The 15514-nt window shown below is 35.8% G+C and overlaps 1 protein-coding gene across 1 annotated transcript; it reads right to left on the bottom strand.

The window, feature by feature from the left end:
- Positions 1-1857: 1857 nt before the first annotated feature.
- Positions 1858-15148, bottom strand: LOC114250825 (UPAR/Ly6 domain-containing protein CG9338). The gene is made up of 4 exons (XM_028184865.2): positions 14987-15148; positions 6250-6332; positions 4026-4143; positions 1858-2793 (listed from the first exon to the last, which is right to left on the bottom strand). Exons 1-4 carry the CDS (start codon positions 15039-15041, stop codon positions 2567-2569), a joined length of 483 nt encoding a protein of 160 aa, XP_028040666.2. The 5' UTR covers positions 15042-15148; the 3' UTR covers positions 1858-2566.
- Positions 15149-15514: the final 366 nt, after the last annotated feature.

Raw genomic sequence — 15514 nt, 5'->3', positions numbered from 1 at the left:
TATGTCATATATTCCAAAAAACATAAATAAAAATTGTTTTTTTTTTCTAACAATTATAAATTTTGACTAAGGGTGACTCATAATTATACTTAATTAAATTTCTTTAATTACAGAAAATAGAAAAACAATTATTATTTTAAATCTCCAAGGAAATAAATTGATTAAATCATTTTGATTATAAATATTTACCAAAAGTGCCAAAATTATAATTCACAAATAATGGATGAATTGAATTTCTTGAATTATCAATAAAAAAGAAAATCATGAATTATTAGAATTAATTTTTTTTTATTGCTTAGATGGGTGGACGAGCTCACAGCCCACCTGGTGTTAAGTGGTTACTGGAGCCCATAGACATCTACAATGTAAATGCGCCACCCACCTTGAGATATAAGTTCTAAGGTCTCAAGTATATTTACAACGGCTGCCCCGCCCTTCAAACCGAAACGCATTACTGCTTCACGGCAGAAATAGGTAAGGTTGTGGTACCCAGCCTCGCGGACTCACAAGAGGTCCTACCACCAGTAAAACGACTGCCCTTAGTGTAAATACACCACTGCACAGGCATTATTATTATTTACGAAAACATATATTTCGGTTCCCTCTGTATTTTGTACCGCATGTTCCATAGGGAGTGCTCTGAGGAATTGTTCGAGATGATACCAACGTCTCGTTTTTACCATCGCACCGCCCGCCACCGGAGTAGAGTTCATCCATACTACCTGGAGCCACTGCGGTCATCCACAGTGCGTTTCCAGAGATCTTTTTTGCCACGTACCATCCGGCTATGGAATGAGCTCCCCTCCACGGTGTTTCCCGAGCGCTATGACATGTCCTGCTTCAAACGAGGCTTGTGGAGAGTATTAAGCAGTAGGCAGCGGCTTGGCTCTGCTCCTGGCATTGCTGAAGTCTATGGACGACGGTAACCACTTACCATCAGGTGGGCCGTACGCTCGTCTGCCTACAAAGGTAATAAATAAAATAAAATAAAAACTTAAATTGATCAATTAAGTAGATGATATAGAAACAATTAAAAATACAAAATACAGACTACCAATAAATATTGTTGACCTTGTTACTTGTATCCAAGACTGCCACCAGTGGTTTGGGTTAATGTCAAGAATCGAAGACTAAAGATTCACTTACTATGACTGGATCGTTCCTTGTATCAGCAACAAACCAAGGCCAGTAACTACAACGCCTCTACTTTGTAAGACTGGTGAGACCTTGCGAGATCACGCCACGGATCAGTAATGCGTTTCGGTTTGAAGGGTGCGGCAGCCGTTGTAACTATACTTGAGACTTTAGAACTTATATCTCAAGGTGGGTGGCGCATTTACGTTGTGGATATCTATGGGCTCCAGTAAACACTTAAAACCAGGTGGGCTGTGAGCTCGTCCACCCATCTAAGCAATAAAAAAAAAAAAAGGTGTCACGGTTGGGCCCCAGAGTTTCTCGCCGGATCTTTTCAGTAGATCGCGATTCCGATCCGGTGATAGTTTCAGCAAAGCACTGCCTAAGCAAGAGCTACTGTAGCAAATTCACCAGAATGAGAGTCCGTGAACTCGCCTACATGTTAGATGAATCTAGTGGAAGGAAAGTGTCACAGTAAAATCGAAAGTGTCGCCACCAAACTATACAGCAACATTATGTTTATGCCGTAAGTTATATTTTAATGTAGTTAATTCATATGGGTACGAATTTTGATGCATCGTGAAAAGGAATTTGATATCGTTTAAACAGCAAATTCCTACGAATCTAATTATTTAAGAGTTATCAATCCTAATTAGATCGACGCTAGGTTAGAGGATAAATAACATTACTGCCGATATAATTCTGAAAAAAAAAAAAACACAATTTTCATTATTTTTTATTACAAATAAAACTTACAACTCAAAGAGTTCACATAAATATGAATACACAAATAAATGCTTTAAAAGTAAATAAACCATTCTCATTATTTTTAACAAATTAAATGTGCACGTTGATAGTATTCTTGTATCTAATGATTCTCTTAATATCTTCCAATGCACCTACAAAAGAAGTAAGTACTAACAACAACTTTTATAACAATTTAATATGAAATACTTAGGCACTCTGTCATCTAAGAATAAGCCCGATACATTAATACAACAAGTATATATTATATAACAATACGTAAACACGTAAAATTACTTTAGTACAAGTACACTGTTTTAAAAAGTATTTTACATAAACAAAAAAAACTGTTAACAACTTTTTTAGGTTTATTTGGTATATTGGATAAATTTATGAAACATTTTTTATTCGTAAATTAAAATGGAATTTTCGTTACTGTTTCAAACAATACTGCGAATTCTACCAGGTTTTTTTTTAAATCAGTTCTTTAATGAACAACATTTTCGTTCGTGTAGACGGGGACAGATGTATGAAAATGAACTGAGATTCACAATAAATTCTTTAGAATTCTTTTCAGTGAGTACTAGATTAGAGGCTGAGAGAACGCTGTTTGGCACGCCCAAACCGACATTCATTACCTATGTTTTGGTGCGTTAAATTAAAAGTAAAAATATATATAGAATCGAAATTATTGTTTGAAAACGAAATACGTAGCGATCAGAGCGAATGTGGCCAGTGGGAGAGAGAAGGAAATAGATCCAGCTCCGTTACAGTTGTCCTTGTTGCACACAGCGCAGGACTTGACCTTCGCGCTGTCGGCGATCGCGGTGTTGGAGGCGAGCTCGACAACTCGGCAGGTGTGCTGGGAATCGTTGGGGTTGACATCCAAGCAAGTACGGACAACAGTTCCGCTCTCTGTAAAAGTGAACAGTTATTCGAATTTAACCTTGAATCTTTGAACACCGTTCGACTCGGAAAAAAGGGTCGGAACCCCAAAATACGCATGATTTGAAATCGGCGATTATAAAAACCCTTCGTATATAATTACTATTATAAGTCTTCTATCTATTAAAGCGTATATTGATCAAGAATTTATAGAGTAAAATGAGTACATTAATGAAGTACGTAATTATATACTATAAATCATTATTTCTTTAGGAATATTCTATTATTAACAAAAAATAATGTTAAGCGACGTCGAGAAATTTTACGTGCACTAGTTCACAGCCCACTGGCGTTAAGTGATTACTGGAGACCATAGACATCTAGAACGTAAATGCTGTCACCCACCTTGAGATATCAGTTTTAATGTCTCAAGTATAGTTACAACGGTTGCCCCACCCTTCAAACCGAAACGCATTACTGCTTCACGGCAGTATATTTCTTGTTCGTCATTTCTTTTATTAGAAAGCATGCATAGTTCCGTTTACTTTTAAAAACCAACGTTTATATACTGGTCACATATTTCTTTATATCTAACATAAACAACACGTTAAAATATAAAAGCCCGCATCGACAGTTAAGTATGCCAACCTATTGGTAGTATTGTTATTCCGTACGAGACGATGTAGTGTGTATTTCGTACGTAGTTTCGTCAACCAAGGGATGAATCAAGGGCGGATCCAGCTTTGGCGCCAGGAGGGGGTCACATAGTCGTGGGCAAATTAAGAACTTATAATTTAATTTTGATAACAATAGATAATAAATACATCATGATGTTCTTCAATTAGTCCAAGTTAGTTCAAGTCCTGGAACTAGCTCAGGGGGGGTCATGACCCCCATGACCCCCCCTGGATCCGCCGTTGGGATGAATTAACAGCCGTCATGCAATATGTATTTAATTCTAACTTCGACCACACGTTTCAAGATGTGTGACGCTATTCAGATTGCGATGTCTATCAGTTGGTAGAATGCCTTTCTAGAGCTTAAAAATAGGAAGACGTTCTTGTATTAAGTTTCCGGTACCCCAACTGGTACTATGAAAAAAACAGCACTGCTTACAAGGGATAGAAGCGAAAAGTTAAGAGGTTCTCTTACAGACCAAATCCTGAACACATATAGGTACATATGTTACTTTTTAATGTCTCCTTTTAGTAAAGAGTTTCAAATCAAAATGGTTTAAAAAAAATTCAGTTCAAAAAACTCACTCATGACGATCTTGTGACAGTATCTAGGAGCTCCCGTAACGCTGTTCAAGACTTCGACAGGCAGAATGTTGCGCAGGTAGAGCGTGTTGAAGTTAATCGAATCCTGGGTGTTGCATTCCTGAAAAGGTATTCATAAAAATGTAGCTGGTCCTCAATATTGATTCTTCTTCTTTGTCCCCACTTTATCCCATTAGGTGGTGTCGGAACAGCGAATTTTCGAGGACGAGCTCACAGCCCACCCCTGCCCCACCCTTCAAACTGAAACGCATTACTGCTTTACGGCAGAAATAGGCGGGGTGGTGGTACCTGCCCGTGCGGACTCACACCACTCCTACCACCAGTAATTACGCAAATTATAATTTTGCGGGTTTGATTTTTATTACACGATGTTATTCCTTCACCGTGGAAGTCAATCGTGAACATTTGTCAAGTACGTATTTCATTAGAAAAATTGGTACTTGTCTGCGGGATTAGAACACCGTTGCATCGCTGGATATGAATGCACCGGACATCTTATCCTTTAGGCCACGACGACTTTTCTATTCCATTCTCTTCTATCAGCCGTAATCTCAACACTCACTTCTCTCTCTCTCATATCGTCATTCACACACTCTATCCATGTCAGCTTCGGTCGACCTCTTCCTCCCTACCTACCCTTGCACTACCATTTCCATACATCTCCATACCACGCTCTTTAATTTGTCAATCACAATATAGATTGGTGTGACCAATGCAAGCGAAAATGAAAAATATTATTTAAGTAAAACTGATTTTCTGTGCGAGGTCAAAGTACTTGTAGGACGCTTATTTTTTTGCCTACCTTACTGTTGGTCGCTTTGTCGGCCTATTCTGGCCTTGCCTTTGGTTGGTGGGAGAGACTTTTATTACTGATTAGCTGACCCGGCAGACTTCGTAGTGCCCTAATCGATAAATGAAAGACCTAAACTTTTTTATAAAATAAACTTAAAACAAACAAAAGAAATCCGTCCGATGGGAGACACATCAAAGGAAAAACATTTTTTTTTTCAATTTTGAGCATTTTCATATTTATGTACCTTTTAAACCTTCTCTGGACTTCCACAAATAATTCAAGACCAAAATTAGCTAAATCGGTCGAGCCGTTCTCGAGTTTTAGCGATACTAACGAACAGCAATTCATTTATATATACATATATAGAAGATATAGATAGTAGGACGTCTTGTGAGCCCGCACGGTTAAGTGTCCCTTGTTGATGGTCGATGGACTTATTTGATGTCTATGGTTTCCGCTAACTACTTAACAAGAGGTGCTTATCAGCTCGTTGAGCCATTTAAACATATTTAAAAAAAGCTCACGGGGCTTAGTCTGAGAGAGGTTGCTAGCTTCTACCCTAGCAATAGCAATCCTTCGCTGAATTTTAACACCGGTTCCGAATAGTGACCAACTGAGAAGATCACACGAGAAACTCACCGGGTCGTGATTGTGGGTTAAATACCACATTTAATATAATTTCGTTGTAAATTTAATAATGTACTAGCTACCGTCAAATTTCCAACCGCATAATTTGATAGCGGTTTCACGATATATTAATTTTCTAGAGAATTAGTAAATGCAGATTTTCAATACTTTATGATGAAATTTTCCATTACTTCCGGTTATGAAAAATGCATAATAACACGATTTATCTTATCTTATCTTATACCTTTAAGCGAGCAATTCTTGTATATTAATATATATATAATCTGAATCTCGGAAACGGCTCCAACGATTTTCATAAAATTTAGTGTACAGGGGATTTTGGGGGCGATAAATCGATCTAGCTACGATTTATTTTCAGAAAATGTTGCTTTATTCGTGTTTTCAATAATCAACTCTTCCCGACACCTATTGGCGAATAATAAAACTATTTTTCTTAATTGAGGGTAACTAAGCGCTTTAAAGACACAACAAGATGACATCGTCTAGTAGAAGTAATTCAGCGTACTTTTTTTTTCATTGAATAATTCGTTTGCTTTTTTTCTATTAAAAGTTTGAAATTCCTTTCGCTTTTTTAGGCTTTCGACGAATAATGATCAGCGGAAACAACCGCAAGCTTTACTGCACATCAACCGCTGTCCCATCATCTACGGTAGTAACAACCTCATCTCAACTCGCATAGCATTCTGTCCCAGCATCAATATCATAATTTTTTACCACGCTCTGGTATTTCTCTATGACTGTAAGGTCTTATTTCAGAATACTTACTACTGGGGGTTTGGCGCTCTTGAACGGGTCCCCGCAGTTCTTATCCTGTTCACTGTTACATTGGTAGCACTTGATGCAATAACCTGAAATCGAAAGTAGGTTTATCAATACTAGAGGTCCCGCAGTAGTCGAAATTCGACTACAATTTTAAAGATATTAACAAAGACAAACAATATTTAATCTATTCTCAATTTGACAACAGACGTCAAGAACAAAAGTTTGACAATAAATAGTATGCATGCGTGTGTGCGTCAAATACATGGTATGTAGTGTGTGTAATATTTGCATTGTGTACTTCTTCTCTATATTCTCTATAAGTGTGGAAAATTTCATACTCCTCCGTCCACGCAATTTTCGTAAAAAGGGATACAAAGTTTTTGCTTCACGTATTAATATATAGATGCTGCAACTGCTATTCGTATACATTGATCGAAAATATTGTTAATGTCAATAGAAGCATAGTTTCTAGTGTTCGCGTAGAATATGTACATACGCACAGACGGTGCGATAACGTCACTTATGCAAATTATGTAATTTTTCAGGAGAAACGTTAGAAAATTCGACATTTTATTATATGTAGTTCTTATATATTTTTGCTAGACTAAAGAAATAAAAAACGATAATATTTAAACTAAAACTTTAAACTTCATCAGTAAAAGCAAACATCTCGCTGATAACTATTAAAAAATGTATTTTCTCATACTTAGTTCAGTTTTAACAAAAAAAATTTTTTTATTTTATTGCTTAGATGGATGTACGAGCTCACAGCCCACCTGGTGTTAAGTGGTTACTGGAACCCATAGGCATCTACAACGTAAATGCGCCACACACCTTGAGATATAAGTTCTAAGGTCTCAGTATAGTTGCAACGGCTGCCACACCCTTCAAACCGAAACGCATTACTGCTTCACGGCAGAAATAGGCGGGGCGGTGGTACCTACCGGTGCGGACTCACAAGAGGTCCTACCACCAGTAAAAAAATTGCTTAAGTGACTTTATAGCACCGTATGTGCGAGTTATATAGATGATTGTTGCGTATCCAGTATTTTAAGTTCAGCATTGAAATATCCTTGTTTGTCTTGAAACATTTTAGTCTTGTCTTGTAACATTTTGTCAACGGGTTTCACTTATATTTCTTTCTTCGATGAGCTTTAGCGTTATTGATTAAAAAAAGCTAAACAGTTCACTTATTTCCATGTTCACAAAACATCAATAGTATTATATAAAAAAAGGGAAACCTTAACACGTAGTAGGAATGTTAATCTAGGTGTCAATATTTACGATAGTTAGTTTACGAACTTAGTTTCATTTATTTACACCTATAGCATAAGAGAGTTCATCTTTGTACCCGCAATATGAAAGAAAGGAGACTAAATCATATCTACGAGTAATTAAGTCGAAATATATGGCGTTTTAAATATTTTGGTATCATATTGTTTTACGACCGAGGGTTAGGTATCAGGAATCCCCATTAATATAGTCTCCTCCGTTTTTGGAAATTAATCCTATTGAATATATCTTGTATGTATGTATGATCACGATTGGCCATTTATAAATTACGTTGATAATTAAAACAGTCAACATATTGTAGAAATGAATTACAGTGTAAAAATATTCGAAAATTCTGGGCGAAGTCTTACGTCATCTATGAAGCGAGATAAAGCTATACGAGTATTTATAGATTGGATTTACACAGCAAACAAAGCCGCTTGCTCTGTAGTTAACAGAGTATCTAGTCTTCTACCTATTCTTAAATAGAATCGTAAACAGTTTTGATCTATTTGTTTGAGCGTTTTTTCATATTAAATGCACACGAAAAATTCCGTGCAAAGATTGAATAATTTTATGCCGTTACCAATTATTTTCAATATGCATTCAGATAAGCTGGCGGAAACATATAGTGTTTTTTTTGCTCGAATTAGATAACAGAATATTATCAGACCGGTTTAAACTTGGAACGAAAAAATTATAGTAAAAAAATATTAAAAAACACGCTTTATATAAAATTAAGATAATAAAATTAAAATTAAGCTTTTTAAGATATTATTGAAATAATAATTCTTCTACTCATATCTGTCAGAAAAATATTTATAACTAATAACACCATGCACCCCACGCTTTTTTTACAATAAAATATATATTTTTTTTACACTATTTTCAATTTAAATTTATTAAAATTTATTTTCTATTTTTTTGTTTTTTTTTTAAACTATTATTTATCTTTCATTTTTTAGTTGAATTGCAATTTTTCATTTTTTTTTTAATTTTGAATTGTCGTCGATCCTCGATAAATCTACAAAGTTTGAATGAAATCTGGCCGTTTAAAATCGGTCAAAATCGCGTCTAAAGGATGCAGTTACAAACATACGAACATACAAGTGAAGCTAATATAAAGCGTGTAAAAACATTCTTGAAATTGATTCGACAAGTTTGTTAAAGGAAGGATTTCAAACGTTGCTGCAGCTAAGTTTCATTCAATTAACGAAGTCTGCGTTGTTGCACACATTCATTATACTCATGCCAACCAAACCATGTGCTGATCTGCAGTCAGCCGCTGAGTTAAGAATCGAATTGTTATTCTACTAAATCACTATAGCAGAAACAAGCGAAACAATCGCTTAGTCAAAGTAGGATAACACCTGACAATGTGAAACGAGAATTCTCAGTAATTGTAATTGTATTCATTGTTCATTGTATGTATTACGTAACTTCGATTTGATTCATTCACAACCATTATATTCATCTAAAATGATCTTGAAACATGCAAATAAAACTTCGAAGTAAAAGAAAATTTTAACATAATATTAGTGAGGATCTATAACTTTTCTTTTGTATAGCAAACAGTTTTTTAAAGGATCAGCGGTTGATAAGGTTATAAGCTGAGCAGTTTAAGAAATAAATGTATTAAAAAAACCCATTCCTATCCCAGTTTCCTTTATTACTCAACAAACAAGTCATACACACATCTTAATAGCTGACAAGTGGCAAATTGGATTAATTCACGAGGCGGCAGAGTTAAGTGACACAATGACATGGAGCAGTTGAAATAAAATTCCTTTCAAAATAATGACGATACAGAGAGTCGAACTCACATGAAAAAAGTAATATCGAGTTCGGAAAATCCAAAATTCCCTCATAGGTAAACAACTATGTCATTATCGTATATTAAACATTTTATGGACTGTAACTGAATAAGTCATTATTACGTCGTTAATATAAAAATGATTAGCCTAGATAAATTGAGTACCATCTTCTGTTTGAATTTAACTTTTAAATAAATAAAGTGTAGGTTCAGTTTTGGCCCGTTGCGTCCAGTCCGATTAGAAAATAAATTCTGATTTACATTGAAGTTCGCATTTGACCTTTAGAGGTACGATAATGACACTGTTCCGTATTTTGCATCCATGAAGCCGTACTATAAAATAATATAATTTTAATAATATTATCTACATTTTTGAATCCAAAATCGACACAATATATCTTGCAAAAACATAGATATAACATATTTTATAGATAGGGATAGGTTAATTCTTTGAAGTTTTTTTTTTTTTTTATTTCAGAATAATATGTCCGATAATAAAACGTTTGTTATGTTAAATGAATGACCTTTAAAATCATATCACAACTCTGACTCACGTCCAAATATAATTTAGTGTTGTTGAGCTTCATTTAAACATAAAATGATGCAGAAGACTCGATCAATCGAACTATAAAATCAAGATAACAATTGTTAAATCGTAAAAATGAAAAATCTCCACACCCTCAGATATAAGATATACGTAGTTTCAAGGAAAAATACTTCTTAGGGAGAGTTTTATTGCGTATTTAAGGATGTCTCTCGCTCGGGCGGACAAAAACAATTTTATTACAACTCCGAAGATATTTATGGGAATGTTTTTGCGGATCGAATATCATTGGAGCCAGGAAACAAAGGCTATATACCAACAGCTACATGGTATATAATAACGACGAATACTGATTATGCTTACGTAAGTTGTTTTCATAAGCATTGCCGATGGGATTTTCGAATATTAGGGAAAAATAATTCAGATATGTTACTTCTTTTTGTCCTTCAAGATAGAATCTTTTGAAACACTAGCATAAGACATGTAGATCAGTCTGAAATGTTGAAGTTGTTTGATATTACACTGGTAAAAAACTTTTGAATTCAGTTAATTGAGAGATGAAGAATAATTACGTACTATAAAACATATTATTTGTCCAGCGAAAACCCACTAAGCCCAGAGTGATATTTTCGCCTTAGTTCCAAATCGTTAGTAGCAATTTTATGGGAATCAATTGGAAAATATTACCGTCTTATGATATAGTTAGCAACAGTAAGTTTCCATCAATAAAATTCCGCTCCATTGAATTCTATCAAATGAAGTAATGTCAGTAAGTTTCCATCAATAGAATTCCAATTCTATCAAATGAAAAACAGAGGACGGGTAGCTTCATGCGGCACCAGTCCTATCCATAATTACGTCAGCTGCTAATGCTAATGTTTTTATGTTATATATATATAAATATATTTTTGATTGCCCTTGTAGGCAGACGAGCATACGGCCCACCTGATGGTGAGTGGTTACCGTCGCCCATGGACTTCAACAATGCCAGGGGCAGAGCCAAGCCGCTACTTACCGATTTGTCACATCACGTCATTTGAAAACCAAAACAAGCGTAAATATGAACTATCAGATTTAACGAGTACTTGTAGCGTTGATGATGTCACCCATTGCCATTTACATATTTAGGCCATGAGCACTACGAACACAAACAACCTTGGACGCGACGAATGAAACCGGTTTCAATTAGTACGCAGCACACAGCTACGTTAAATTCATATTGTATTATCTGACTAAGGAAGAGACCAGTTTTAATATAATTTTGTCAATCGATTGTAAATAGGAACGTGGAAAAGTGAATTTCTTATTTGGTATAATCGACAGAAATATTAAAATGTCTAATGATTATATACGAGTTTACAGCAATAGAAATATTGCTTCCATATTAGGTGGTTTTAGGTCTTTTTTTTCAACTTAATTTGTAGCTTCTTTGGCATTCTTCCAACTATTTTAAGGTTGTAATGTTTTATCTCTTACATACAATGTCATTGTTTTTACGAGACCTTATATGTGTGTTTGTACAAAACGCGAGAAACAAGAATGTCTTCTTAGGAATAACAACATAAAGTATTAAATTGTTTTCTTTTGCTTTCTTAATATACATAGAGTTGTAGGTGTGTGGATTTATATCATTATCACTAACTAGCGACCCGCCCTCGCTTCGCTTCGGAAACATTAAAACACACATGAAACCAAAAAAAAATATTTAAAAAAAGTAGCCTATGTTCATCAGGGACAATGTCGGCTTCTAATGGAAAAAGAATTTTTCAAATCGGTCCCGTAGTTTCGGAGCCTATTCGAAACAAACAAACAAACAAATCTTTCCTCTTTATAATATTAGTATAGATGACATTAAGTTATTTGTTTTTAACACTCCGGGTCTGGTTCCAAGTTAGCGATTATTAAACAAACAAAAGTTTCAGAAAACATTCTTTATGCCCCACTGTTGTTTTACTGCTAAAGTATTTGATGTAGGTCTAGAGGCATTTCTATGATTTTAGTAAAGGAATAATTGTAATACAGTAATTATTTTTTTAAAGAAAACTGTTTTCTACTCCGTCGAATACATATTACAGAAAGAGCAAAATTTCTCACAGTTATCGAGGAGCTAGCGAAAATAGTAAACCCAGCTGCTGTGTGGGTACACAAGGCGTGGCAAGTCAGGCGCACTCCAGGAATTAATATCGATGAAAATAAGGTATCTTACATCGAAAATTACGACTTTATTGTTTAACTAGCGACCCGCCCTCGCTTCGCTTCGGAAACATACACATGAAACCAAAAAAAAAAAATTAAAAAAAAGTAGCCTATGTTCATCAGGGACAGTTTCGGCTTCTAATGGAAAAAGAATTTTTCAAATCGGTCCAGTAGTTTCGGAGCCTATTCGAAACAAACAAACAAACAAATCTTTCCTCTTTATAATATTAGTATAGATTTCAGACGCGTGGCGGACGAACTCAACATATAACAGCTATACCGTAGAAACGGGCAAGATGATGACACCTAGCTGGCTTAAAGTTTACATCAGTATAATATATATTATGTTTATTGTAGAGGGAGAGATTGCATATAAATGCTGCTAGGTATCCACTGGAGATATGAGGTTGAAATCTTAGTTGTATTGCATGATCGCTGTTTCGCCTTTTAAGCTGGATTAACGCTTCGCGTCAGATATATCGTTAAGCGATGACTCACAATCCGACATACAAATTTTTTTTGGTGTAATTAAATGCGGGCAAAAGCGTAAAGGCTTGAGAGCATTCAGAAAGTGTCTTTGCCGAGCAGATATGATATTGTAACGGGAAAAATGGAACAACACCTAACACAATGTATGGTCGGTCGTCAGTTAGAAACTATAAAACTCACGTAGTAATGACGGCAAACAACCTTCAACAAAACGTCCACATTAATGTGCAAGAGATACAACATTTTGAAACTAAATAAAAGAAGAATAGGTATAAATAAATTCGAATACTTTTACGGAAGAACCTTACTTATTGGTAAAACAATAAGTTCTATATTGCATTAAATATTTCAATAGTTAACTAATAGACTATAGTTTTGGTTTCTTGTTTTTAAACGGATATCGTATAATGAGAAGTTAATTGCAATTTTTTTCGTTTAGATTAAATCATTTGTATGTAATTTTATTTATTATAGCAAGCGAATGTTCTTTGCTTAGTATCATTTAACTCTCTCTTTGTATTTTTAAAATCATAAGAATCTGCTCATTTCAGCATGTGTTCCAATTTGAAGGGTCCATGGACAGCCATTACGATTGATACCTCAATCTCAACTGCTGCTGCCTCGCACGTTGTAATGTCTTTAGGCCAAAAGCCACTAAGCATAAGGCGAGACGGTTAAGCAAGAACTAAAATAACTAAGTTACAAAACTACGTATTAGAGGTTTAATTAAATGAAACCACCTTATTTAAAGGTGGAAATTGACTGCGTAAACTATTAACTTTGGTTTGATATTTTCGAAATAGGCGACTAAGTGAGTCGACTATTATCAAAGCCGGCAATGTGACTTGTGGACAATTAGTGGTAAATCAGAAAAACGAATTATTGACTTTGTATTCCATTGGCAGTCACAAAACTGTTCTGAACGACATCTTAGATAAATAACAGGTTAAGTATTAACCTTTATTTAATGCAGGTTTTGAACCGTATTCTTTGAAGGAGACGATTATATTCAAATCAATCTGTATTGACATATCAATAATATTTTTTTTGTCCAAATGCACAGATTGCCACCTTTGATAATAGACGACTCAAGTATAGACTGTACATATAATGTATCTATTATGGAATAATATGCCTAATGGTATAAGCTCTGTGTGCTTAGTGCGAGCTTTTTTTAACGTTCTCGATAGTGTAAAAGTTAATTTAAATTTGTATGCAGTTGGAACATTTGCCGCTAGGGGCGCTGTTCAAACTGCATACGAGTTAACTTTTACGGTATCGAGAACGTTAAAAAACTCGCACTAAGCACACTGGTCTCTGTGATATACTATTAAGTTCCGGAATGTGTGTCTGTCTCTCTCTAACGCGTGCGTTAGAATGTGTTCAACTATCTGGAACGTTTCTGTAAGGTTGCTTAGTCTTGTACTAAGTAGATCCTAAACTGCCGGACTGACACAAACTTGCCTCCCATACCTAGTGAACACGTTCCACAATTATCACTTTTTATCAATATCAATTTTTTTTTTTTTATTGAACGATTACTGGTGGCCCGTAGGCCTTTCCAGCTTCACCAAGTCAGGTGAGCGAACATAGGCTTAGCCAGGAGGGGTGGGATTTGCTAACAACTGCTCGAGCGCCTCCGAAGGAGACCTAACAACTCAAGAGCAATTGCTTCGCGAATGAATCTACTACCAGATCGGAATCGCGACCCACTGAGAAGATCCGGCAATATCAATTAACAAGCCTATTGTTGCTGGATACATGCAAGCGCCATTTTCAGCGGGTAGACATATAATTTTACGTTCATTGCGTGTTTCTTGTTCTCGTTATTTTGCTAGGGTTCGTGTTAGCAACGTCGTCAGGTTTGAGCCCCATGAGCTCACCTACTAGTTAAGGTTACGGTTGAATAACCTCTCAAAGCTACCAGCTTAGGTAGGAAAAAAAAAAACTTCTCGTTGTGTTTAATATTCCAATTGAATTCTCATTTAACTAAAACTAAAGCTGTTATCCCAATTTAATAAATAAGAACATTATAATCTGCTAACATTGTCCCGTGATTGAGGAAAAGTACAATATTTTTAACACAAACATTACGGTTCAATGCCTTCATGAACGATCAAGGTTATGTGATAGCCATTGCTTTAAAATTGTTTTTATAGTCGACGCGAAGTTGACAGGTAACGGAATAGCTAGTTAAAAACTATACTCTGAAAACGTGTTAACCTGTTGTTCCCGTTCCGAGAGAGAGAGAAAAAAAGCAGAAACAGCGCTAATCAGAAATACCCACATTACGAAATCCCATTTTTCGATTAATGCAAACAAAGAATCATTTCAATTAGTCGGCTAAGAAATCTTTCTTTAAAAACGCTACACCTACATTATCGAAAACAAAATACATCGTATAAGTGATTTAAAAACAAACATACCTGTTTCGAACAGCGCCAGTAGAACAGCGAAGGCGAATGCTACACTTTTTGCCATGTTTATTTTATAATTATTTTTCAGTCGTCGTGTACAGGCGTGCTTCGTGCTCGACAAGGCAAGGCGATACTGAGTCGAGTCGAGCAAAGCAAACTACGCGCCCGCCCGACACCCCGACGCCGACCAACGCACACATATAGGGTGACCATGTTTCAATAACATAAAGCAGACGTCTTCCGCTCTAACAGTAGGAGAGTAGAGAACCCGGTAACCGTACTCGTCAAACTCGGCAAAGAGTTCGACGTGCAACCTAACCTAAACATCAGCCCGTTGAGTTTCTCGGCGGATCTTCTCAGGGGGTCGCGATTCCGATCCGGTGGTAGATTATGCGAAGCACTGCCCTTGCTAGGGCCAGTGTTAGCAGCACTCCCGGTTTGAGCCCCGTGAGCTCACCTACACGTCAAGGAGAAGCTGAAATAGCCTCTCAAGGCTATCAGCATAGTTAAGGTAGGAAAACAATAATACATGTTTAC

This window comes from Bombyx mandarina, chromosome 03 (genome assembly GCF_030267445.1).
Source record: "Bombyx mandarina strain Sakado chromosome 03, ASM3026744v2".
NCBI lineage: Eukaryota > Metazoa > Arthropoda > Insecta > Lepidoptera > Bombycidae > Bombyx > Bombyx mandarina.
This window is presented reverse-complemented; position numbering and strand designations above follow the sequence as displayed.

Bases quoted from the DNA above. Each gene is read 5' to 3' on its own strand.
- LOC114250825 (XM_028184865.2), bottom strand. From the start codon at position 15,041: ATGGCAAAAAGTGTAGCATTCGCCTTCGCTGTTCTACTGGCGCTGTTC. The intron at 6,333-14,986 runs GTATGTTTGTTT...TTTCGATTTCAG, and splicing joins ACTGGCGCTGTTCGAAACAG to GTTATTGCATCAAGTGCTAC. The intron at 4,144-6,249 runs GTAAGTATTCTG...ATACCTTTTCAG, and splicing joins AGAGCGCCAAACCCCCAGTA to GAATGCAACACCCAGGATTC.